The 26979-nt window shown below is 39.5% G+C and overlaps 2 protein-coding genes across 4 annotated transcripts in view; both read right to left on the bottom strand.

The window, feature by feature from the left end:
* Positions 1-3504, bottom strand: part of nrn1la (neuritin 1-like a) — a 62843-nt gene extending 59339 nt beyond the window's left edge. The window contains exon 1 of one of the 2 annotated variants that reach the window (XM_086074926.1): positions 3296-3504. In XM_086074926.1, the coding sequence (XP_085931052.1) occupies positions 3296-3338 (43 nt within the window). In that variant the 5' untranslated portion in view covers positions 3339-3504. The remainder of the gene's footprint in view (positions 1-3295) is intronic. The other variant, XM_086074927.1, reaches the window with a different exon arrangement.
* Positions 3505-4454: 950 nt separating this feature from the next.
* Positions 4455-26979, bottom strand: part of edc4 (enhancer of mRNA decapping 4) — a 38006-nt gene continuing 15481 nt past the window's right edge. The window contains exons 15-30 of one of the 2 annotated variants that reach the window (XM_086073869.1): positions 26081-26253; positions 25198-25268; positions 24796-24913; positions 24391-24686; positions 21093-21317; positions 19748-19849; positions 19527-19667; positions 19401-19437; positions 19066-19213; positions 18551-18703; positions 17495-17610; positions 17203-17368; positions 13021-13207; positions 12319-12538; positions 9858-10021; positions 4455-6413 (exon numbers count right to left, since the gene is read on the bottom strand). In XM_086073869.1, the coding sequence (XP_085929995.1) occupies positions 6230-6413; positions 9858-10021; positions 12319-12538; positions 13021-13207; positions 17203-17368; positions 17495-17610; positions 18551-18703; positions 19066-19213; positions 19401-19437; positions 19527-19667; positions 19748-19849; positions 21093-21317; positions 24391-24686; positions 24796-24913; positions 25198-25268; positions 26081-26253 (2501 nt within the window). In that variant the 3' untranslated portion in view covers positions 4455-6229. The remainder of the gene's footprint in view (positions 6414-9857; positions 10022-12318; positions 12539-13020; positions 13208-17202; positions 17369-17494; positions 17611-18550; positions 18704-19065; positions 19214-19400; positions 19438-19526; positions 19668-19747; positions 19850-21092; positions 21318-24390; positions 24687-24795; positions 24914-25197; positions 25269-26080; positions 26254-26979) is intronic. The other variant, XM_086073870.1, reaches the window with a different exon arrangement.

Raw genomic sequence — 26979 nt, 5'->3', positions numbered from 1 at the left:
AAAATGTTAGAGTACCAGACTCCTCCCACGGCCATACATGAATATGCAAATTAGCATAAACAGAGCTTGCGGGTGGGAATGATTACGATGATCACATTATAAAGCATGAGGCACAAATGAAAAAAAAAAAAAAAACCGATGTGAGCACAACTGTATTTGTGGCGACATTAATGAGGAGAAGATAACATAACAAACAATGTCAAGCACACTGAGTGAATGTTGAAGCTGTGTGACGTTCATTAAAGCTGCATTATTTGTTCCTTCTGCTATGTCCGGCCACACTCTTTGACTTGAGCGCTCGTGTGGATGCGGTGCTCCTGCAAAGCCCCCGTTGACGGACTGACGATTGACAGACTGGGCCCCTGAAATTTACTATCGGTCCTAAAATAGCGGCTGTAATTTAGCGGTGACGGAAGCCCGGTTGAAAAAACGTTGACAGATTGAAGGATTGACGATTACACTTTGGTTCGGTTTGGAATAATGAACGATGATTTGTTGCCGATTTAAATCCATCCCCACTGTGTTGTACTAGCCTTGTCCTAGCTAGAGCTAAGCTACATTTCGTCCCTCAGGTTTGGTGTCCACCTTTTGTTTGTTGCTGATACACTACCTAGCTGGACTTTATTGACTAATTACATAACAGTTGAATATATTGCTCATTAGCTGGCTAAATATTCACATACACACGCAACTCTTTTCGGGTGTACATTGGAATAAAAAGAAGAAAGAAGAAAAAAACATATATGCAGCTTTTCATGCATTTGCACTCCCCACACATACATTCCTCTCTGACAACAATGAGCCGCTCTGGCTTGAATCCGAAAATTCTGATTTAGCGTTCGTCTTCAACGGCCAATTTGCGACTCAATTTGAGGCAACACCGATTCGTGCCTGTAAAGGCTTTTGAGGCTGCACATACAGTATATTGTACTTCATTACTTTTATTAAACCATAAAATGTGCCCACTATGTATATTGCGTGCATGCATTTTGGCAAAAGAGACTGACATTTTTGCTACATAATCCACGGGTATATAATGTACATGAAATTATCAGAGGTTGGCATTCCGTCAACATTGACAGAAAGCCATCAGTGACGGCCACCCATTTTGCTGACGATTCACGAATAACGGGAAACTTCGGTAAATTGATGGACCAAGCATTGCCGGAAGTGGGTTTTCGTCTGTCAATCATCAATATCCGGGTCAGTACCAACCATTTTATACGCATTTTGATTTGCTTTAATCTGTGACATTGCTTTATCGTGCAAATCCAGCAGCCGAGAGATCGGACGCTTACGAAAAGTAAAAATTTCCGTCAGGTTCGGCTGAGTCGTTCAGTGCGCGGCAGACTTGACACAACTTCAATGCACCCTGAAAACTGTGCACTGATCATTGTGTTAGGAGAAGGAGGTGGAAAAGTGTTGAAAACCGTGAGGGGAGAAGATTGCAGGAGCAGCAAAGTAAACGCCCCGCTTGACCTTTACAAGGGTTTAAATGAAGAAACTTCCACTTGCAGTGTCTGTGCTGCAGTTGAAAAAGAGCACCAGGGAACATGTGGGAGGAAAAGACATACTGTAAATGTTCTCAAGGGGGAACAATTAAAATATAATCCTCCGCTCACCAGTGGACAGCTATTAATGTAATTTTGGGGTCTCTTATGATGACTGCAAAAAAAATCTCTCTCTCTCTCTCTCTCTCTCTCTCACTCACTCTCTCACTCACTCAAATTGACCCCCTTCCATTCTTGATAATCCGATTCAGTATATGCCGATAAACTGATCTGTGAAGTCAAACTGATTTTATGCATGCATCATAGCTGCAGCATAGTGTGCTATGGGTGCTTATGGTAATTTAAACATACCTTAAAAGAAAATATATTTTTCTCCTGCTGCTTGAATTAGTTAACAATGCAATTTGTTCCACTCTCCTCATTATGGTTGTAGGTGAGTTACAGCCTATCTCCTGAACTGAACACTCACATATACTTATCTGTACGGTATAACAATTTTTGTGTCTTCATTGACCCTATCGTACATGTTTTTTGGAATGTGAGAACTGAGGGAAACCGGCACAAGCAAAAGGAGAACATACAAACTCCACTCAAGAAGGCCGGGGAGTCGATATTTGAACTTTGATGCTGCAATGATGTCCATCCGTTCATCAATCAAGCCAGACTAGATTGAATAATAAATCATGAGTCAAGCCAAGTGGGCAAGAAAGATAAATGTGTTGGTTTGGGTTCACATAAGTGTGTGTAGTATTTTACAGCTTGTTATGAACCTCCGCTGTGACTACAAAAAGAAAACCAACAGGCAAGCTCCAGAACATGAATGGTCTGATAAATTGCACAGTAAAAAACACAAGGCCGCCCTAAGACGACCCAGGGCTAATGTTTGGTATTTCTACAAAAGACACAATCAAAGAACCCAAAGAAATTCCACGCAAGGGCAGGGTGAACACGCAAAGTCCGCACAGGAAGACCAATGCAACTTTGAATCCAGAACCACGGTGCTGAATACTAAATTAAACAAGTTAACATGCAAATGTTTGGTCTCTCTCACACTCACACAGTACATAACTCTATAAATGTGACAAAGATTGAGTGACACTGACTGTCAGAGGGTTTTTTTTGTGAGGAAAGACGAAAGGGAAAGAGAAGATGGAAGAAGAGGAGGAGGGGGGGGGGCAGATGCTATTCATTCATTTATCTCCAGCTTAGAACTTTGTTTGTTCCCTCTAACCCCCGGCGTCTCGCTCCCGTGGGACGCCTCTCCACCCTCCTTCCGCATCTTCATTCCACCGACAGCAGCATGACAAGATCATGATGATGACATATGAGCATTTAGCGCACGTATCTGACTTTAACATGGAATACATCCCGCGTGAGGTGATGCCACAGAGTTATTGGACTAAAGTTGAACAGCGGTCAATAAAGGCGCATGCCCCAACTTGATTTCGGCTGATGGGTCGGAAGTGTGACAGTCCGGATAAAAAGGATCTAAGATTCCACTCAAGTTATATGAGTCAGCATCTATTTGCAGCGAGACGCTGCCTCGGTGTGTCCTACAAGATCCACGCATGCACACGCGACCTTAAATCTATTTCGAAATAGATTGAACATCGTGACGTAGCCTAGTTGTGGGTGGGTGATCACATGTTGCCTGCAGCAAAGTGCTGCCGGGGATGGACACTTGACGAGGAACTTGCGGGAGATAGCTCGTCTACTCAAACTAGTCAAGAAGTGGTTTACTCTAGATTACATTTACAAAAGGTTATTTGGAGTTCAGTACTTACGCAGAAGGAGAGCAACAGGCACGAAGAAGCACGCAGAGTTCATGATGTTGAAACGTGTCCCGCAACCACGCAGAAGACTCCCGACGCTTTGTTTCAGATAAAATAAAGTCAGTTGCTAGTGTCTGTTAAAAAGGTTTCGCTCCTATGTTTGGTGCAGCGCTATAGTCCGAAGTGAGAGAGGATGCACGGTGCGCTCCTCTGATGGGGAGTGAGAGTGTGTCTGTGCACTGGAGAGGGAGAGGAGACGAGAAGAGGCGATGGGAGGACGAAGCACAAGCACATCTGCTCTAAACAGATGGTGTTGATGTGCGCAAACTTATCTGACAGTGACAGCATTTCGATTCTCGAACCGGTTTGGTCTCGGTTACGAAATAATTCAAGAGGCGATAGTTTAATGAGGTTTCGCTTTTAATGCTTGTGGCGCCATCAACTACAAGAACCTACATTTCAGCGTAGAATTGCGCTTTTAAATAATTTAGTAAAATAAATTAGATTGCACATTTTAAAGTCAAGAATGGGCCGCGCCATTCATTAACACTTTTAATTAACTCAGGAATTAATGGTTAAAATAATGATCTTTTTTTTTTTTTTTAACCACATTTGAACAAGCGTGAATGTTCCAACTCGGTCATGTGCGTGTTCTCATTCGAGTCCTGATGGCTGATATATCTAAAAGATCCTGGACTGGTCGCTGTGCAGTATCATGCTTGGGGTGACCAGACATCCCGTTTTAAACTGAACACCTGCGTGAAGTAAACGGCACAGCCAGCTGTGCAAAAAAAAAAAAAAAAAAAAAGTTGGATAATGGTGAGCGCGATAACTTATTTGCAGCTGTTGAACTGTCAACCAAGAGAGATTTAACATTAGTTAATAACATAATTGACTATCGATTTGTTATAGTTTCCTGGTTAGAATTTATTGTAAATTAGATTTTCAGCAAAATTGTAGTGTCCTGGTTTAAAAAATATATATATATGGTAACCCTACCTATGTGGCATGCATTCACGTGAATTTATATACAGCACTGTATTAAAATTCACCTTTTGGACTTCTGAGGGTTGTTTACGTGTGAAATGCTCCACTTAGTATTCCCGACTTCAAAAGAATGAAGCAGCCAACACTTTCAAGAGCAGTTGAACCACCAACACGCCACAATACATCAATTCAACAGTTGTTTGTTTTTTATTCCAAACGTTTAAAGTAAAATAAACTGTAAAAGATCCAAACAGCAAACCGAACAGTTCAAAGAACACAACACGCAAGCTTCAGTTCCCACTCAGGGTGAAGCAGAAGTCAAACTATATTCTCTTGAGATGCGGAACCGAAGAGACCAAGATGATAGCAGTCAAAATAGTGTTTCTCACTTCCGAGCATCCAAATTTGTGGCAACATGGATTCTAAATGTTGAATATACAGGTTCGTCTGTTTGAGTCTGACTTTACAAGTCACCACAAACTGCCTATTAATGTCAAATACGTGTACATGTCAACACAGACAAGACTTATGGGGATAATGCTTTGTTACTAGCGCTTCCTGAAAGGCCTAAACAGGATCAAACATCCATGTAACACAAGATAAAATGCAGTAAGGCACTTGTTAGACAACTCCCAATTCAAATTTAAACAGAAATGTCAAAATTACAGGTCTTTTTTTTGTCAGCAAAACAGTGACCAGTGGGCAAACTTGCTTATTGTAAATAAGTTGTACACAAACGGTCAATGAGGAACAGACAGAGCTTGTAGTGCCAAATGGCAGTAAATGGGGAATGCACTTCAATCAGGTGCTGCCTCCTAAAGCCCGCAATAAGCAACTGCACGTCAAGTTTTCCAAAAGAAATATTCTGATAAAATGTCAGTAACAAATGCCAAGTTTGTAATACTTTTTCAGTGGTTTCACAATTCTAAACAAGTGTACATGGTTGAACAAAGACATTTTTCTATGTATAAAAAAAACGTGAAAAAACATGGGCCTGAATAGTCAGACGACTTTAGTTTCTCTGGACGGCTTCAGCATGAAAGCGACACTTTGTGGAAGAGGATCTTGAAGCATTCTGTGTGGTAGTTACTGTTTAAATGTGTGTGTATTCTCCTTGCATCCTGCAGGGAGCCTTAATGGAATGATTTGAGGGGGAAAAGCCAGTTATGATTTGTATTATTACTACTTCCAAAAGAGGATGAAACTAAAATCTTCCAGGAAGCAAACTGGCTTCTATTGGGACTTCCTTTGGCATAGGACGTCACATTTGTTTGACATTAGCTTACTTGTATATTTGTATATAAAAAATAAAATAAAAATAAAAAACTACAACGGATAACGAGTCCTGAACTTTTTCAGACACCGTTTGGCTTGAGGAACCTGGAAGTGACAAAAACTCAATGGTTTGGTGACGTCGGCCACTGAGATTAACATTCTTTAAGTCATATGCACAAAGAAATTGCAAAACACTCGTCTTCAATGGCAACCTGGGAAATCTGGAAAACGTAAGTTAAAAAAAAGAAAAGAAAAATATATTTTTCAAAACTGGAAGCTTACTACAATCTTATTTATGGAAACCTATTGAATTACACTAGATGGAAAATAGAAAAAGTGTTTTTAGATTTGACACGTGGCTTTGACGAGGGTTGACAGAATAGGAGGAAAAATAGCGATAGTAACCTCCCTGAACTCAAAACTGCCTATTATTCACAACCCAAGCCATTAGCACCTCGGTTCTTCTGCTGCTATAGCCTCTACGTTCCATCGTTTTCATCTCCCAGGTGCAGTGGTAACATTTTTAACTGTCTTCTCACCAAGAACATGAAAAGTGAGTAGACTGAAGTTGCCCTTGAATATTACAAAGGATCGAGTTCTCCTCTACATTCCTGGAGGCAAACAAAAACCGACTCAACGTTATCTGTTCAAAAACCCTTTCTTCAGAATGTGATTTGAAATAAACTAATGGTTGACAAGTCCTTGGAGCATCATCATGAGGCGTCGCGCTCTCTTGGTCAGGGGGCTGTGTGGGTCCTGCTGCATGAATGCGAAGAGCTTCGGTCTGACCTGGGTCAGCACGGAGGCCATGTGATCTCTCGTTCGAGGATCACCGTGGTCCAGATTCATCAATGCGTCCTCCAAGTAGCTGCATGTGGGAGCCAGAGCAAAACGGATTAGAAGGACAGTCAATGATAAAAGATACATTAAATAAAATGACTCTTACAGGCAAAGGCAAGAGAGAGACGGCACAAAAGGCAATTTCAATGGTTGCCTGTTAACACCTTCAGTCACTTAAGCTTGAATGTCAAGCAGTGTCCTTGATGGCTTTCCTGGCTTCCAGCTCACTTGTGTTAATGAATATTTTGCGTTTTCACATAAAAAAACAAAACAAAAACAAAAAACTGCAGTGGGTTGTCACCTGCAGCTGCGCCCCCTCCTCCTGCTCCTGCCACCCTGAATCTCGCTTTGCAATCAATTGTTACTGTCAGACATCTGGTGGCGTGAGTGTCCACCACCTTCACTGTCTTAACAGTTTAAGTGAGCATTCATCTCTATGGACACACCCTGCCCCTTCCCTATCTATAGTGCCAGCTGGCACCCAGTCAGGCCTACACAACCATGCACAACAACCATAATCAAACCCCCATTTTCGTGACTCTCTTTTCTGGATATTTAATAGAATTGGAAGTTTGGAATAAGAACACACTGTAGCAAATCCCTTAAATCCTAAATGCGAGCAGGATATAGATGTCCGCTAAATATTACTACAGTTCCTCCGGAGATTTTCAGCAGTGATCTAGTTGGTAAGCTCAACAGGACACAAGGCTGTGCAGTGTCTCCACTCTGAGCTAATAAAATGTCGTAATGAACCACGCCCTCCCTCCTCTACGGGGCCATAGCCCAGCTGCAAACCAGAAAGGTGTCTCAACTCTGCACCAGGCTGTAAAGAGACATTGCTTTGCTAAGGGAATCGTTTGACTGCGAGAACGGCAGAAGGGTAGAAAGGATGCACACATTCAGAGGCGAAGGGGACATAAAGATAGTTAGGTAGACGCTCTCAGAAGAGACATTAACTACCTAGAGGAAAGACAGCCAGCATAAGGAAATAAAGAAAATATATAGTGGACATGCAACACTGAACAAGCCCAATCCAAAGCTACAAGGGCTAAATATTTTTTATTCACACAATGATGTCCAAATCTCAGCCTGGCATGGAGCAAAGCACCAAAAAACGCAAGGTTGAGAGCAGTTTAACACCTCAGTGGGAGGCAGAGACGTTGAGCCCAATTCAGATTCTGCTGTATCACCTTGTGCAGTTGATTCCAACCTTTTCAAAGCCGAGTACCCCTACGATGCTCGTGTTCTCATTACATTAACATTTTATTGAAAGAAAGGTGATTTGATATTACATTTATACTTATATATCATTAAAAAAATAATAATACATTTAAGAAATCAAACAATTGAAGTACATTTTAAAACCGACAGCTTTTCAAGTGAAAAATTCCCACCCCAGGAGCCAGCCCACAATATATTAAAAAAATATATCAATATCGCGATATTGAACCATGCAATATGTATATCGCAAGGACATGCAATAAGTTTCATATGGAATTTTATGCTTTTGTCTGAATTTGACCAGTAGTCAGCCACTAACTAAAATGCACAACAAAACAGTTGGGTCAAAAGTAACCCAATTATTACTGAATCTAGAGCAGAGGTGGGCATCGAGGGCATCAGCAAGCTCTGCATAAGCCTGATAACGATCCTGTTGATTGGAATCAGCTTGTGTTGGAAGTGAGAAACCTCCAAAACCTGCAGGACTCCGGCCATCAAGCACAGATTGCCCACCTCTGTTCGAGAGTGATGTGCACCGCCTTCCAACACTCAAAAACCAGTTGGGTCAAAAATGGCTAGTTGGGTTATTTTTGATTAGGTGTGGGGTCAAATTATTATTATTTTTTTTAAATAACCCAACTATGGGTCAAAAATGGACTGATCCTCTACTTGGGTTGATTTGACTCAACTTTGGGTCTTTTAGTGTAAAATAACTCATAAATATTGGTCAGATCCTTTACTTGGGTACAAAAAATGGGGTCATTTTGTATAAAACAACCCAACATGGGAAACTCATGAAATTCCAGATGGCCTGTCCTCCCCAAGCGTCAGGTTATCTCTTTCCTTATCCATTTATATTATGTATAAGTGCAGTATAGCACTGCGGGTTGCAGTCCCCTCTAGTGCTGCAGCTATCGAATACTTTGGTATTCAAATATCCTATGGAAAATTCTATTGAACAATCAGGTATTTGGATAAAAATAATATTTTTGCATGGTGAAAGAAAAATTATGAGTAAAGAAAAGATTAATAATATATTTCCACTTACTAATGATCAACCAACTTTCATTTCTAGATAATCAACTTAAATTTAAATTGTGCTTAACAGCACATTATTTTCCTGTGTAGAAAGTTCAGGAGATTTTTGACAAATATCTCCTGGATGGATTTTGGAATGACCTTCCGTTAAATATTAGGCAACCTCCCTTTCTACCCACTCTTAGAACACATCTTTTTTCTTTGGCGTTTGACTCGGCATGAGACTCATCATTGTTTCAATGTTTTACAGTACCTGGTGTATTTTGTTATTAATTTATACATTTTATTTACTTACCTACTTGTGTTATTTTATTGACTTATTCATTTACCCACTTAAGATATTTATTAATTTATTTGGTGTTATTTTTGTTTTACCCGTCTTTATTCCATGACTGATTTTTACTCCATGTACAGCACTTTGTATGAAATGAAATTTCGAGTTGAGCGGTTTTTGGTCTGTGAGACAAATTGACGTCAGAACCACAGTTATGATTTTGCCGACCGTCAAATCATCCCGTCGATTAGACTGCCTTTGAAAAGTAGTCCGATAGCTACAGCCGCTAGTACCGTTAGCACGCTAACACTGTAGACGCCCAAAACACGGGCAACAGGCACCATGCAATACAATGTCAGCGTAATTAATTCTTCCTTTATTGCCCTTAATTGGCGATCGAACGTGATTTCTGTATGAAGTTGTTTTGTTGACTTCGGTTGCAATTGTTTATGCCGGCAATAAGAACGGCAGGCAACGGGAAAGTTCCGAAGGACGAGTCAAGTCATGTGCCGCGACTGGCAAAACGCTCCTGGGAAAAACTTTAAAATAAAAGCGTTTCTTGGCATTGCGCTCCACATATTACTTGGTATGGAAAGGTTTATTTTGAAGTTGGCCTTCTCTCCACATTGGCGGCGTTTTGCCAGACGTGTCAAATATTCCCCACATGTAAACTGTTTACTTCGCTGGATTTGTCATTGCGCTGGTGGCTCTTACGCCGGAAATCCGGCACCGTGCCGGAGTACTTTAAGCCCTGTACATGACGCTCGTTCGGATTGATGAAATGAATACCCCCCCCCTTTGTGATTACGACTGAAATTCCATTTGGATTCAGCCTTTTCATTACAATTGAGGTTTTCATTCCGTTTGGCCATTCGGATTCATTATTCTAATCGGAATACATGGCTCCATGTAAACCAGGCTACTGTCTCTGTGCCCTACCTGATTTTGAGCTCAGAGTGAGTGTTGAGGTTGGATGAGAGCTGTTGTATGAGTGACAACAGCACAGGCTGGCTGAGAGGGCACGGCTGTTGTCCAAACACCTGCTGGGAGTCGATGGTCTCGCACACGTACAAGACCAAGTTCAGGTCTGTTGCTGACAAAGCCTGGGTGGGAGTAAGAAGGTTATATTATTCAGATGAAAACAATTTCAAGTATTCTTTGATGCCCTCAATCCCAGACCTGTCCATGCCATACATAGAGTATGGCATGGACAGGTCCCCAAAAAATAAGTGAACCCATAACACATTGGTTATAAAATGTGGTCTGATCATCTAAATTACAACACAACAAACTTTTCTTACTTTTAAACAATCAAGAAATGAGACTATGAAATACAGCAAATGCTAAATAACAATAGAATAGACTATAATTCAAAATGTCCATTTGAACACCAGATGGCAGTACTCAGGGTTTCAATTTGGCCACGAGAAGTGCACTTTTTACTGAAGAATGGGCTGAAAAGCTTTACCTGCCCATTACTATTCTTGAGATTTGTCAATTAAAGGAAACTATTTTGTGATTTACGTAAGGATTAGAATTCAGGGTTTATTAACTCCAGTCCTCAAGGGCACCTATCCAGCATGTTATGGACACTATTTATATTGCCCTTTTCAAATGTTTACATTTTCAAAATGATTGTTCTTCAACATTCCTAGAAATTAATGTCTCATCAGTGGCGAGTTATTTTTCCCAACAGGCCTGGTGCCCGTGGTGACTCCTGTCCTAGGATGCTCAAGCTTTGCTAAGCCGTTTGCATCATATACAAATCAATCATATTAAAGCAATTTCTGGACTATAAGGCACACCTGACTAGCTAAATTTGGGGAATACTCGAGTTTGTTACACATATAAGCCGCACCCGACTGTAAGCCGCAGGTGTTTTCATGTTACCACACCGGGTTCCCGCAACTTTCTTTTCCATAATGAGGCTGCAAATTGTCTCACTCTCGTTCTGTCTCTCCTACTGTATTTGGGCTCACTTGCTTTGTTTTGCTCTGCCTGATGCTCTTGCGTTTCCTTTATAGTGCGGCCCTTGTGATCTGATGGATAGATAAGCAGCACTTTTGTATTAGGCGCAGGTTCGAATGCAAGTGAAAAAAGTAGCGGCTTATAGTCATAAAATTACTGTATATAACACTAGAACAGGGGTCACCAACTCCGGTTCTCAAGGGTATGTACCGGTATGTTTTGAAAGTTTCCCTCCTCCAACACACCTGATTGAAAGATCAGGATCATTCATTATCAAGCTGCTGATGCGTTGCTGATGAGATGATAATATGAACCTGGTGCGTTGGAAGAGGGAGACATCCAAAACATGCTAGATAGGTGCCCTCAAGGACTAGATCATATTTTGTGACCAATTGATGAGACTTCTCATACTTTTTATTTCAACTGTAAATACTGTACAAGATAAACAATAATACCTAAGCACTTCCATTTAATCTTGCTAGAGCTGTCAAACAATGAATTTTTTTAAAATCAGATTAAACATCTTAGAATCTTGATTAATCACTTTTTTTTCCCGCCAAATTTGAAGAGCACCGGTTACGTGTTAATTCTTTTGACATGTAATGTTATGAGGACGTCTTCAACATGTTTTGATCCACTGCACACGCTCATCCTCCTCTTTTTTTAATCAATGAATTACTTGCATAATTTAAAATGGGAAAAAAATGACCCTAATATTTTGACATGAACAAATATTCTAAATGTCATGCACAAACATTTATTAAATGATTTGCTTTAATGCATGTAATTATGTATATTGCTCAAACAACCTGTGCTACTTTAAATGTGATATAATAATAATGCATCGGATTTATATAGCGCTTTCCTAGACACTCAAAGACGCTTTACAGTGGAATGGATACATTATTCATGCACTTATACATTCACACTGTGGTGGCGGTAAGATACTTAAGTAGCCACAGCTGCCCTGGGGTAGGCTGGCGGAAGCCTGGCTGCCAGTGTGCGCCTACGTCCCCTCCAACCACCACCAAACATTCGCACCGTCCATACACCAGTGTGAGTAGCACTGCAGGCAATGTGTGTGAAGTGTCTTGTCATGGGGAGAGCGGCCATCGACCGTCTCTACACCATGAGCCACGGCCGCAACGTAGCCATCCGATGTCACGCTAAAGGATAATCTATGGTCAAAATTAATAGTGCGATTAATCTGCTTTAATTCATGATTAATGCAATATTTTTTTGTGATTAATCAGTTAATGCTTTAACTTTGAAAGCACTAAAAAATACATTATTTTAATTGTCCTGTTCACTTAAGAGATAAAAATTGATAGACTAAAAGCTTACAAATGACAACACACACTTGCTTGTAGGAGTTAAGGCAAAATTAATTACATGTTTTTGTGACTATCAATGTGAATATGTTGTGTGCTACCTGCTGGAATGCCTGGTTGAGTTGTCCCTGCTGAAGAAGCTGCAGGATGTTAGCTTGCTGTGTCTGGTAGTCTAGATGTGCTGTAGGGACGGGGGTCCCTGCTGCAGACCTCATTGCCTGCATAATGCTGGAGGTGACCACTGCCTGCTGTTCCTTCATTGCCATACTCACCTCCCCTTTGACAATACGCTGTACATGACTAAGAATTGATTCCTGCAAACTGAACAACAAAAAAACAGTTGAGGGGTAGGATCCAAATCAGAGCATACACTTTATTACAGCAGGTGGATAACTTTTAGTTTGGTTTATTTGGGAAAAACTAATGCTATAAATCTAGTTTAATTTCCCTTGCCAACAAGATTCTAAGTTGTTCTGTATTATTAGTGGTGAGAAATCATTTTAAAAAAAAAAAGCAAAAAGAGAAAACAAGAGTAAATGTTTTCAATAAAATAACTACGATTAACACAACCAACAGATCTATGTAACAAATAGGTTGCTGTGTTCTAATTTTGTGTACGACATGACTGCATCAGAAAAATATAGCAAGTAAATAATGTCAACAGAATTACAGTGATTGCAACTTTGCATGGGCAACACAATTATGAAATTTACAAAGATGGATTTTAGCACTTTTCAGGTTGCAGCATCCCATCTTGCCAAAGAGGCTCACACTGACTGATGATGGATGACTTGGACACTTACTTTCCCACCATCATCTGGATCTGATGTTGGATCTCAGCCCGGATGTTCGCTGTGATGCTATTGGCCAGTTGATCGGTGGAGTTTTGGAAGCCGTCCACCATATGTTGCAGTTGGTCAATCATGGGGTCTCGTGTTTCCTGCTCTCTCTGCTTTCTGCTTTTTGCATGGACCTCAAGCTGCTGTATGTCTACAGAGAAAGATCAACAACTCCAACATCATCTTCACACAAGCAAATAAACAAGACAAGTGCAGTTGCCTACATAAATTCCTAATTGATCTAAGCATTTATACAAGTAACAGCAAAAAAAGAGAGTTACTGCTAGTATGAGCCTGTTATGCCTACAAGCAGACTAGATCACTAAATGATTCCCAAGAGTGGCTCCTGCTGCTGCTCACCCAGGGGATGGGTCAAATGCAGAGAACGAATTTTGCCCCACTTAGGTGGGTGTGATAGTCAGTGGTACTTTAACTTTAAGGCTACATTCACACTGCAGGGTGTGATGCCCAATTCTGTTTTTTTGTTAAATTTGATCTTTTTATCTACTGTTCACGTTACAAAAACAAATGCGACATCTAATGTGAACGCAACGCGCCCGTGATACGACTCGCATGCGCAAGTGACGTACACCCAAAACAACGTCTCATTGCAGTGTTCATGGAAGTAACCCGATTCGCAACGTTTTACCGCCGGCCAAGCGACTTTTATCAGTGTCATATGCAAATTTTGCTGTGCCAACGGACGCTACAGATTGGTGGACTGGTTTCGCGGACATGTTAGGAGTTCAATTCCTGTGTCTTGTCTGCATACATTATGCAAATTCAGCTCAACCTCCTCATTTCATTGAGAAGTCTACCGAAGATGACATCGCGTCATCGCCGTTCGTGATGAACTGTCTGTAGGGCTGAATTTCTACTATGGCCACACATGTCAAATTTATGCTTCATGTTTATAGTGTGATTAAATTAAAGACAAATAAAAAATTAACACTGTTACTCAAAACAGCTTTGCATATATTCACAGACGTGTCAGTAGTCTCCCTTCCAAGCACTCTCTGCGGATGAGCGTTCACAGTGCAGACGCATCGCATACATATCCGATTTATATCCACATACGAAAGAGGCCCAGGTCGGGTGTGAAAAGATCACACTGCATGAAAAAAAAATCTGATACTTGTGAAAAAAAAAATCGGAATTGAGCTGCAGCCTAAGACAATTCCCAATTGGTAATTGGAGAAGTATTTAGTCTATCTCTGCAAAGAGTCTAATAAATTCATGCCTTTAGGCACAGCAGAGGCAAAACTTATAAGACAATCTAACACACCACATTTATTAAAACTTGGTCAAAATAACTAAACTTTACCTCCGTGGAAACTTAAATACAGCTTTTCTCTCCCTTTATGCTTTTGCAGGTATTCACTACAACACCCTTAATTGGTTGAAAATCTGGTTCTCGTGGGTTGAATATATTTTAAAAGTTATTTTTGTATCTGGATTAGTCTACTTGTATAATACATTTTAAAACTTATTTAAAGAACGGAAGAAAGTTCTCAGTCCTTCCTTGGATAATACTCAAATTCCACCCACTATTGATGGACACAGACAACTTTTCTTTTTCTTAAGCAACAAGACTGCTGCAGTGGTTGATGTGTCAGAAATGGACTTGGCCATACACCTGAACCTGCGACCAAAAATCGGGATTAGGCGATACGAGCATCAAATAGTTTCCAGCACTGCCAAGATCCGCCTGCCTGCGAAACATATCAAGCCCCAAAATGCTGGGGTACTCACTCATATGCAGAGCACCTTCACATGATTTGTTTCTGTGCTTTGTGTGAGTCTGAACCACGGTCAATATAATGCATAAAACTGAATTTCACCATACGGGACAAATAAAGATGCTTCTTGATTTAATAGGAAAATAAATAACCAACCACTAAAACTTAAAAATAAAATCCATGTCAACAAACCGGTCCTTGGCTCAAACAGAGTAGGAATGATGTTACACACAAAGTTCCAGTCAGGTTTACGTGCTAGATTGTAAACTGTCAATTTTGTTAAGGGTTATCTATTAAAGTTTTAAAACTCCCCATTTATGACCAACAAAATGTACTTTTCCCTCTAAACACAGTATAGCAACTTCGGTTAAGTTCTAAAGTGCAGGTAGTTGCTGGTGTGAAAAAGCACCGAACTGCTGGACACCATCTCAAGACTGCAGTGCACTGGCAAAATCATTGAAAAACCTGTCCAGTATCCACTAAATTGGGCCTGAGGCTGGATTATTAAAGACCGGAGTATCGCTAAGATCCACCCTTAACGGTTCTGTTAAGAGTCTTAGAGAAATTACTCAAATTAATTTGATTAATTTAGGCTATATGAATGTTATTTTGCACTTCTACCTCTCTGATCTCATTTCTAACGAGCCATAAAATATATTAGTCAAAGAAGCCCTTCTTGCTCCACACCAGCATCATGCATGCGACTCTTGTCAAGCAACTTCCTGTGCTAGTGTAGTGCAGTGTGATCATATTTTGACATGATTAATAATATGCAAAAAATATTTTTCGTGATGAATAACAACTAATTGATTTACACTTGATGCAACCGTTATAATAATGTCAAAGTTTGGTTATTCTTTGTTTGATCAGTCATGCCTAGAAAGGCACAGAGCAATGACGTCTCTCCTTTGGCCAACTACTGCAGTGGTACAGAATCGTGACAACACAGTGACCAGCTGTAAGCATATGTCCAGCTTTTTCTTCCCTACTTTGGCTTACAAGTTGAAGAAGTAAACAGAAAGTAATAGAGTAGTCAAATGTAAACAATGACAGAGCGTGTAGCTGTACACGCAACTGCTGTGCAGCAATGACGGTGTTATCTTTCAAAGATCAAGCTAAAATGAAATGTATATTGTGTGGCGGTAACTCCACAGCGATATGCAAAATATGTCCCCAAAAATAGGCACTGGGCAGCATAACAATATAATCAGTTGAACAAGTACCACCCAAGTGATGAAGATGTCAAAAGCACAAAAATGCAAGCGTCATTTGCACGGCATGCCCACATAGGATTAGCAGTTTAGTTTAGCTGCTACTAACTAATCGCACAGTCAATGGACCAAAGCAGCAATCAATTGTCTCATCTTTTGATGATGCACATTGTTAAGTGGTAACAAGGTTAACGCCTTATGTAGTATCATAACCTAAAATATGTTTACATTTTAAGGCATATTCATTAATCATAAGTGCTCAATTCTTAGTAGTTCACTGTGTTTTGTATTGTTTTACATTGATTGTACTGTTGAGTAAAAAATATTTTAATGCATTTCTCTTTTCATTTTGATTTAAAAATTTACTTCCTAGCTCACAAAATGTACAGATGCTTTAAAACTGGTAATTTCAAACCATTTAAAGTCGTGATAATGATCTGGACTTAGTTTTTTTCTTAATAGCACCAATCACAACCGCACCCATCCCGAACACTTTCTGGCCATTTTCGGCCGCCGAAAATGTTTGATGACTATTCTATACTCAGTGTGTGTCTTCTTTAAAATAAAATTAATAATTTAAAAAAATTTAAAGTCAGAAGCTGAAATAAAGTTAAATGAGCGTATAATCGTATTTTCCTTATACTTATTAAAAAATAAAAAATAAAAACTTGCGTGCACTATAAATCTGAGGTGTCGTGATTAAATCTTGCTTTCATTATATCACTAACTTTTTGGCCATAAGTGTTTTCTAAAATAAATAAAGACAAAGTTATATTTCTTGTTGTTTGTTTGCTGATCCGAAAAAGGATCCGATCCGTGACTCAAATCAGTGATCCGATCCAAACTATGATGTTGTTGCACCACTAATCAGAAGAGAGGTTGGAATTAAACAAGAAAATTATTACGGTAAACTGCCAGCAGAGGGAGGGAAAGAAACACAAATACAAGACAGCTCTGTTCGCCACAATTGACAATGGCCTACATGGCCAGTGTCTGAAGGTGAGCAGTGGCCAAATTTGAATGTCAAACAAAGCACAAAATCATTTGACAACAACAAAGCATTTTGTACTGCCTGGGCCATTCCAAGGCCTTATTCATTAATTTTAAATTATCTGAACATACGCAGTTTAACGGTTTAACATCATCACACTGCTAACTGTACAAGGAGATTTCCAGACAAATCACAATGGACTTACATTCTTGTGTTCCTTGCTTGAAACTTTCATTAATTTGCTGAAACATGGACTGGCAGCCTCTTTCGAAAACAGGCAGTACAATGCTCTGGAAGGCCTCTTTGTAGGCAGCCTGGATAGGACCTTGCATTGCCTCTGCTGCGGCTCGGCCAATTGCATCTGTTGTGTTCTAGAAACAAGGAAAAGCTAATGTGAGCAAAGATCTAAATGGAAAATTTACTTGGCCGTACAAATCTCAGACCACGCAGACCAGAATAAGTCATAAAAGGGTTGGTAGTAAAGGTCAAACACCTACCTTGGATTTGACGACCTTGCTGACATTGTCCTTCAGGGCAACCTCAACAATGGTCAGTTTAGAAGCAATAGCGCTGCTCATCTGAGATGTCACAGGCTCCAGACTCTTCAAAATGGCTAAACATGAAGAAGAAAACAAAAACGCCGTGGTCTTCAATCACTTTGTTATGCAGGCAAGCTATCGAAGCTAAGCATAGTTTTGTCCTACGGTTTTCATGCCAAGTATTGCATTGAAATGACAGATTTTATTGATGGGATGGATTTAAGTCGGGGAGAAAAATAAATAACAAGACTAATAATCACTGATAACTGTAGACCAGGGGTGGCCAAGTTCGGTCTTCGAGCGCCACCTTCCCAGCCTGTCTTCCATGTTTCTCTCCACTAACACACCTGATTCATGATCAGGATCGTTATCAGGCTTCTGCAAAGCTTGCTGATGAGCTGATCATTAGATTCAGCTGTGATGAAGGAGGGAGACATGGAAAACAGGCTGGATAGTGACGCTCGAGGACCGTACTTTGCTACCCTTGCTGTAGGTGCTATAAGAAAAGACTTGAATTAAATTTAAGTGAAATAAAAAAGCTAATGATATGAAAATTACATCTTCACCAGGTAAATAAAATGGTTGCTGATAGGGCTGAACAATACCGAAAAAACATTGTTATTGCGATATTGGCCCATGCAATATGCAAATCGCAAGGACATGCAATAAGTTTCATATGGAATGATATGCTTTAATCTGAATTTAACCAGTTAGACGCAAACTTGAATAAGCATCGCCATCCAATAGTTGATCATTATCTAGGGTAAATACAATTAACTAAGAAAACATTGAGCTTGCTTATTTTGCCGCATGAAAAAAAAAAATCATTAGATAATATAAGTGTTATTTCTTTAGGTACAGAATATCGCAATAACATCGCTATTGCTATATTAAACAATTACAGCACGTTTTTCCAACATCATGCAGCCCTTTGCTCAACCATTTCTCAGAACTCATTGTCTAAGGTTACAGTTAAAAAAAAAAAATGCCCATCAGTTGTTTGTTTCTCTTTACTTGGCGGAACATTTTTCTTCATTTCCTCTCGAAGCACTTTGTCCATCCTGTTTGTTAGGGAATTGCAGAGTGTGTGGCTCAGCTGCTGGCTGAGTTGTTCCTGATGATACTGATGATTCCGAGTCTCGGCCAGAACCCGCTCTAGTTTGCACTCTGAGGTCATCGAGAGTTAAAGTTCACAAGAAAATAGAGTATATGATTGAGACTAGATTAGGCACTATGTCAGATTGGATGGTAGTAATTGGTTGACAACATAGATCATTACGATGAAAATTTACAGAGAAACAACTTAAACTTTAGACAAATTATGATAAACAAATGTCTCCCAGTATAACATGTACCAGGTTCAACTTTCTGCTGGTTTAGAAATTCCCCCATGGTCATTTCCCCCCAGTGCAAACGCACCTGCGTCAATCCAGCAATTGGGTGAGATGTGGGATAGCTCTTTGCTCTTTAGATACATTACAAGACAAAGTCAACCGATATGCTCCCGTCTCACTAGATCTGAAGGATACGTTCTTGTTCCTGATGGCTGGTCAGCACACGTTCTACTTGGGCCAATATGGAGCTCTGCATGGCTTCAATTTGCCCACGTAATTCATTTAACTCTCTCTGTTGACCTCGGAGAAACATTAACAACTCTTGCTGCACATCTGTATTCATCTGCAGAGGGCATGGCCAAAACAAAGGAAATGGATACAATTATTACTTAAAAACAAGAGGATGCCAAGGTTTATGGCTTGTCCTGGCTTTGTTAAAATCACAAATTTAGCGCACATTTAGAAACACTGGCCGGGTTTACATGCAGACTTCTGTCATTCATTCATTTTAACTTTTTGGAGTACTTTACCTGACCAGAGTCCAAGTGTCTCAACTGTGGTGATTCACTAATGAGAAAAGGGAAAGAAACAGGTTCATATAGTTTGCTAATTAGGTAACAATTTCTCAAGTTCCACATTGACAAACATCAACACACCTCTCATCTTTTTTGGCCTTTCTCTTAAGCTTTGGTGAGCCTCTGGGGGAGGTCTTCCAGTCTTTAACTGATATCCTGTGAGAGGAACGGGTGGCACAATTTGCAGATGACGCTGAACCAGCAACCTCATCCTCAGGGTCACTAAATCAAAAACAACGAAACAGAGTGTGAAGAAAAGAAAAATGTCCCTGTATGTCTGAATCAACAGGTGCATGTGTTACCTCTTCTCAGCACCAGGATCCTGACTGTCATTCTGTGAGAGGCAATAGGACCGACATGCATAGGATGAACTCAGGACTCTGTCATTTGAATCGTCTCTTGAGCTGTGACACACAGGTGTAAATCCAAGATAGTAATGAGATTAACAATCAGTAGGAAAAAGCAGACAGTAATAACAAACATCTTAGTCATGTTGTTGATGCAATATACTGTATTATATGTAGGGCTGAGCATGAATCGGTCGGGACTCGAATTAAGTAGTGGATTGGCTGTCGTAATCGAACGCCGATTCATAAATTTCCCATTCGGGTCATAATGCGTCACTGCATATTGTAATCTGTAATATTGAGTGGAACGTTTGAATATTATCTCCTGTCTCCCTTTATGTGGTGATTGTGCAAGCGACGTATATCGCGCAATCCGGGAGTAGCCCGTATCAACAAGAATAATTGGCTGCTTTAATGTGTAATTGATGGCCTCACAAGCCACAAACGAAAGGGACTTTGCAAACATGGACGGTGGCGGACCTTAGGACGAACTAGCTTAGCATTAGCGAATCAAAGCTATGCCTACAACAAGCTAGTTGTAACGTGGGTACCAAACCAAGTCGTTGTGGAAGTGCTCTTGCCTCTGTATGTCTTTAGCATCTACCGGTGTTTAAGGTAAATAAACGTAAAAAAAAAAAATACATCTGTGTGACCTTTTTCTTTGCAAATATCCCATGTTATAACGTGGAGAGCTGCGGCTAATAATATGATGCGGCTAATGTATGTACAAAGTTGTTTTTATGTCTAAATTTAGCTGTTGCTGCTTTTAATTACAGTAATTTCTGGACTACAAGCCACTACTTTTTTCACTTGCATTCGACTCTGCGGCTAATACAAAATTGCGGCTTATCCATCAGATCACAATGGGACGCACTATAAAGGAAGCGCAAGAGCGTTAGGCAGAGCAAAACAAACAAAGTGAGCACAAATAAAGTAGGAGAGAGAACGAAAGTGAGACAATTTGCGCCCTCATTATGGAATAGAAAGTAGCGGGAACACGGTGCGGTAACATTAAAACACCTGCGGCTTATATGTGTAACAAACTCGAGTATTTCCCAAATTTAGCTAGCGCGGCTTATAGTCGGGTGCGCCTTGTAGTCAGGTGCGCCTTGTAGTCCAGGAATTACTGTAGGTGCGCTTTCTAGTCCGGAAATTACGCTATGTAAAACTTATTTCTGTTTCTTTTCATTCTACATCAAATAATTTGTTTTATATTACACTGACTTTTTTTCCTTTTATAAATGAATTAAATAAATGATTGAAATGAAGAAAAAAAATGTATCTCAGAGATTGTTATTACCAGTCTCCAAGACTGTTCTCTCGATTCCTGGTTTCTCTGGTGATGTCAGGAGCAGCTGGCCAGGAAGTGTGGCTAATGGCGTTCTCTGCAGACCCTCCTGCTAACCCAGAGTTATCCTGTGATAAAGCAGTCTCTAGGAGAGATGGCGTTTGGCTAAGTCTGGGCTCCAACTCTGGAGAACCTCCAACAGGCCCATCCACACATCCAAGCTCAAGGGATAATAGGCTGTAAAAAAAAAAAAATAGTTTAAGTTTTTAAAATATGTGTCTAAGTAATATAAAAAGCAACATTAAGTCAATTAGTTGCCCTTACAATTGAGCCACTGAAAACTCGAGTGGTATAGCTACCATTATTTTTTGCAGGAGTGTTATTCAATGGCTGAAATAAAATCTAGGGGATTTCTATCTTGGTGATTTATAATGGCAATAATTTCTTCTTTTGGATTTTTTTATATACAGAAGTGTGTTATTTGCCTCAGATTTTTGTTTACTCCAAGCATCCATCAAAACTATCAGTATTTCATGAACAATGATAATATTCAATTATAATATCATGTAGATGCTTTGGCACACAACCTAAATACTAGTGCACTTACTTCCTGAGTTCTTTCAATTTCCAAACCTCACTTTGTGACTTTTTTTTGCAGACCCTAGTTTAATTGGCGCAACAATCTAGGAAATGGGAGTTAACCCAGTTGTTGCACTAATTAATCAGGAAAAGAGTGAAATAATGGACTGAATATATGTCAAAATTTAAAGTAAACCTTTATTTAGACTAGTGATCATCTGAAAAATATGCCTATTCTCTACTGGTTTTCTGTACTTAATTTAAAAATGGCAACTAGAGTTGGCCCTATCGAGTTCACAGTGGCTCAAATGCACATGGTGAAGGAGATTCTTGTTGAACACAGTGGAACCTTGGATTACAAACTTCATTGGCTCTGTGACCCAGTTCGTGACCCAAAACGTTAATAAACCGAAGTACAGGTGATTGTCAAAAAATTTGAATATCCTTAAAAAGTTGAATATTTTCTATAATTCCATTCAAAAAGTCAAATTTTCATAGATTATAGATTCAGGACCCATAACTTAAGTGATTTCAAATATTTTTTTAATATATTATTTTACATTATTTGGGCTTCCAACTCATAAAACCCACGAAAACAGGATGTCAAAAAATTTGAATAATGTGAAGAAATTACTATGCATACTTCCCAGTGTTTTGCATGCAAAAAAGGATGGATGGACAGATGATATTTTCAAAATCATATGGCAATCTTGAGTAGTTGGTTTACTACGATGCGCCGCGGCATTGCCTGGGGGTCCCGGAAGCCCAGGCTTTCATGATGCTTGCTTCCATCTCTTTCTTTGTTTTTGGGTCTGGGGGCCCTCATTTTCCTCTTGATAGTATAATCCGTCCATCCATCCTTTTTTTGCATGCAAAAGACTGGGAAGTATGCATGGTGATTTCTTCACATTATTCAAATTTTTTGAGATCCTGTTTTCATGGGTTTTATGAGTTGGAAGCGCTTCCTCACACTTTCTTTTAAGCAGTTTGCCTTTTCTAAGGATGCATTCTGACTGTTTTTATGTTTTGTTTGTTTGGCAAAAGTTCAATTCGTGGACATGTACACAGTAAATTCTGTAGAGCAAATATGACTATTGAGTGGGACCAAATAAACAAATAGTAGGAGGGGCATAGCTCAGGTGGTAGTGTGGCAGTCTCCCAAGATGAGTTCGTTCCTCAACCCTTGAATAACTTTTTTTTCTCCAATTCTTTATTTTACTCTCTCCCAAATGTAAATATTACTCTAAAACTGAGTCTATTTGCTCCCACTCTATTTAAATGGAGTCAAATTTACTCTACAGAATTTACTGTGTAACCTACATCCTTGCTCAATCATACACTTCTTACATTTAGGATTGGGTGAATGCAGTACATAAGCAAACTTTTGCCTAGCGACAGCTATTATGATGTGATTACCCCGACATTAACCGTTTGTTGTCTTAAAAGTAGAGCTGTCAAACCATTACATTTTTAAATCAGATTAATCACATCTTAGAATTTTTATTAATCACAATTAATCGCTTAATTAAAAAGCCTTTTTTTTTTAATCAACATTTTTTGCCCGCCAATTTTGAAGAGCACCTGCTATGTGTTAATTCTTTCAACATTTAATATTGAGAATGTTTTCAACATTTTTGATCCACTGCACACGCTCATCCTCCTCTTTTTCAGTTAATTACTTGCATAATCTAAAATGGAAAAAAAATACCCCAGTAGTTCGATATGAAGAAATATTCTGAATGTCATACCGAAACATTTATTAAATACATGTAGTTATGTTGCTCAAACACAACCTGTGCTACATTTAATGTGGCGGAAATTAATAGTGTGATTAATACACGATTAATGCGATATTTTTTTGTGATTTATTTATCAGTTAACGCTTTAACTTTGACAGCACTACTTAAAAGGAACCCCAAGTGTATTGACAAGTTTGCTCTATATTATTTATTTGGTTGTTACCAACATAACTATGAGATTCATTTTTCAAAAATAATTTCCAGTTGAATACTTTTTGTAGAGACTTTATTTGGACGTGTTGTTATTTACGTTGCAACGCACTCAGTGCGTAGTGACGTAGAATGGCGGCTGGCTCTCTGCCGAGCAATGTGAAATGCCCGTAGAGAAAGCAAATTAAGTCTCCATAGCGACGATCAAAACTCTCGAATGCTTCTGGTGAATGACGAGAGCATGGCATGGGGGAGGGTGACTCTCACGACCGGATGTTGTTTCTTTAGGAACGCTACGAGGCTTACCTTGCTTTCTTTATAGGTGTTTCACATTGCTCGGCAGAGAGTCAGCCGCCATTCTACGTCACTACGCACTAAATGTTTGCGACATAAATAATAATGGCTGCGTCAGTCCAAATAACGTTTCTACAAAATGTATTAAACTGGAAATGATTTTTGAAAAATTAATCTCAATAGTTATGTTCGTAACAACCAAATAAATAATAGAGAGCAAACTTGTCATTACAGTCGGGGTTCTTTTTAAAGAGAGAACATTTTCTACAAATATGTTGTGCGTAACTCCAACTGTCCGTAAACCAAGGTTCCAACTTCATATGTTGGTTTTGACTTCAACATTGCAGCGTCAAACAAATAACTAAACTTTAATTGTAATTACTTCTTTCCAATGTTGTGAATTGTATTTCACATTATAGTGCATAAAATTGACTTCTGTACAAAAATTTTTTTTCAGGAATTGCATACAATTTACTTCATTGTGCTACCTGTTGCTGTTGGCCGAGCGTGGTGAAGTGAGCAAGTGAAGGGCAGAAGCAGCAGAGGCCATACTATCAGTCTGGAGAGCAGACAGAGGTAAGGAGTCCAAGGTGGACACAAGACCACGCTGAAGCTGCAGGGTCTGGGATGCAATCTCTGGAATGTCCTGGGACATGACTGTGGAGGCTGAGGAAATAACATCAGGGGAACGGGCCCTAGTTGGGGAGGCAAGGGATGGCATGAGTGGAGAATCAGCAACCTGAGGGCTGTCAAGCACAACAGGAGAGCTAGGGGATGCCAGTGCCTGGAGAGAGAGCAAGTGTGAAGGAGAGAGCACAACAGAGAAAATATTGGTAACATTGGACAAGTCTCAAGGATGATGAGTAGCTGGCAGACGTTGTGTCAAGACATACCTGGATGGTCTCCACTACAGGCAGGACAGCGGAAGAAGGTCTTGGACTGCTATTGGAAGCCGGAAGTGACAAACTGTTATCTGCACGGTTGGGACTCTGACTAATGTCATCAGAAGTTCTGTCAAAACAAGAACATACCAATGTTCCCCCGTATTTATATTTGCACGAGTATATTTATTGAAAAATTTGTTTTTACACTAAAAGCATACGTTGAGGGACTCATTGATATTCAGAAGATGACGAACGTGAAGCTGGTATTATGGTACAATAATAGGCCACCGTTGTCTTGCTACAATTACAATTTAACGATACTTGCTTTGGAATAGCAGATAATTGCCTTACAGTACCAAAATAAACACCTTTCAATATTCATTATCATTCCCGTTATGCAGAGAAACCCACCTATTGGTTGAGTCGCTGAGTGCTGTCACAATTGTCAGACTGCTGGCACTACTGCAAGGAGATGCAGGCACCTGAAGAGTAAACAAATGTTAACACTAACACAAATGAAACATGCTTGTCCAAGTTGGTACAATGTCTCAATGTTTGTACAAATGGAAAAATGTGGGCATTTTAAAGTCAGTGAACACAGGCCATTATCAGACAATATTAACATTATTATTTTGTATACTGAGCAACCGACCCATTATACCATTTATTTTATAAATGTTAAAAATATTATGCTATTTTTTCATGACAATGGAAAAGACAATAATCCAAGTTCCCAAGTATTTTCGATGAAGGAACTTAATGGTTTATTTGAACGAAGCATGCATTTGATATGGCAATTATTTTATACTACACATTATGTGATCCAGGCAATGCTTTATGTGCAATTTTGACTTTTTGCACTATTAGGCTGCTGAGTGTCGGATTATTTCAATGTTAGACTGTGGGACTAAATGCTGGTAAATTTAAAGTTTTCAATGTTCTACTTGACTGAATAATTGCTGCATTGTGGCAACAAATGTTTTTATTCTCTTGAAAAAGTAAAGAAAATAGTTTGTTTGAATAAAGATGATTTTATGGTTCCTTTTTTCAACTCATATCGGTAATCAATAGCACTCACCATAAAAAAAATATACAAATAAACAAAACAATTTACAGCTTATTAATGGGATTGGTATCGCAGTTTTTAGTGTAGGCAGTGATCGGCATTTCTCACTCATGAATGATCGTATCAGAAACAACGGAAAACGCTGATCTTAACACCACAATAATTAACTCACAGTACAACAGGGCAAAGTCTTAACAAAAAACAAACATGATTTTAAGAGCTTTATACCGAAGTGTTTAGCGTCATGAAGGCATCAGGAGTCATCAATTTTGGCATTCGCCCATTGCCATTGGTTGTGTTTGACAGGAAGTCAGCAGGTGTAGGAAGTGATGACATGTTCCTCAGGTCAGTCTGCGAGCCACTTCCTGAGTCCTTGTCAGAACTCTGGTCCGTCAGATGGCCTGAAATCCCGGTTAGATACATAAAATAATTAATTGGATAAAATTTAACTGAACTCATTTATTTATACATGCAGTCCCCTACGAAAGTCAATTCCTTTGTTTTTGTTGTATACTGAATACATTTGTGTTTCAGATCAGATTAAAATGAGACAAAAGATCAGAATTCCAGCTTTTATTTCTTGGTATTTGCAACTAGATGGGTTAAACAACTCAGGACAGAGCACCTTTTGTTTGAACCCACCTATTTTTCAAGTAAGCAAAAGGCATCAGACTGATGGGTGTTTCTAGTTCCTTAGGTGATGCCTTTCAGATTGATTGCTTAAAGGGCCACTTGATTAAGAACATTGATACTTATATAATAGGTCTATATATAAGAATTATGTCAGTATTAAAATTCATCCCCGTGAAAAACTTAGTATGATTGAATGTGTTTTATATGACTACACTTCACACAACTTTTTGTCAATGGCCTGCCTTTGTCCCCCATCTGAGCCTGTCAACGTCATCGATGGAAGGAGGCAATCATCACCACAACACGCATTTGCACATTCCCTACTCTTGTCCACCTCAACCTGTGAAAACATAAAAGCTATCACATAATGTGAGCCCCTATGAGGAAAAGACCCCATTAACCTCCACAAAATCGAAAATTTTGTGCAGATTTTTTTTTACAGGTTGGCATGGACAAGAGTAGAAATTTATTTGTATTTTGGTGGCGATTTGTCT

Source organism: Leptonotus elevatus, chromosome 4, assembly GCF_054856555.1.
Source record: "Leptonotus elevatus isolate MCC_2025b chromosome 4, RoL_Lele_1.0, whole genome shotgun sequence".
Classification (NCBI taxonomy): Eukaryota; Metazoa; Chordata; class Actinopteri; order Syngnathiformes; family Syngnathidae; genus Leptonotus; species Leptonotus elevatus.
The sequence above is the reverse complement of the archived record's forward strand: the minus strand, read 5'-3'. Positions and strand labels throughout refer to the sequence as shown.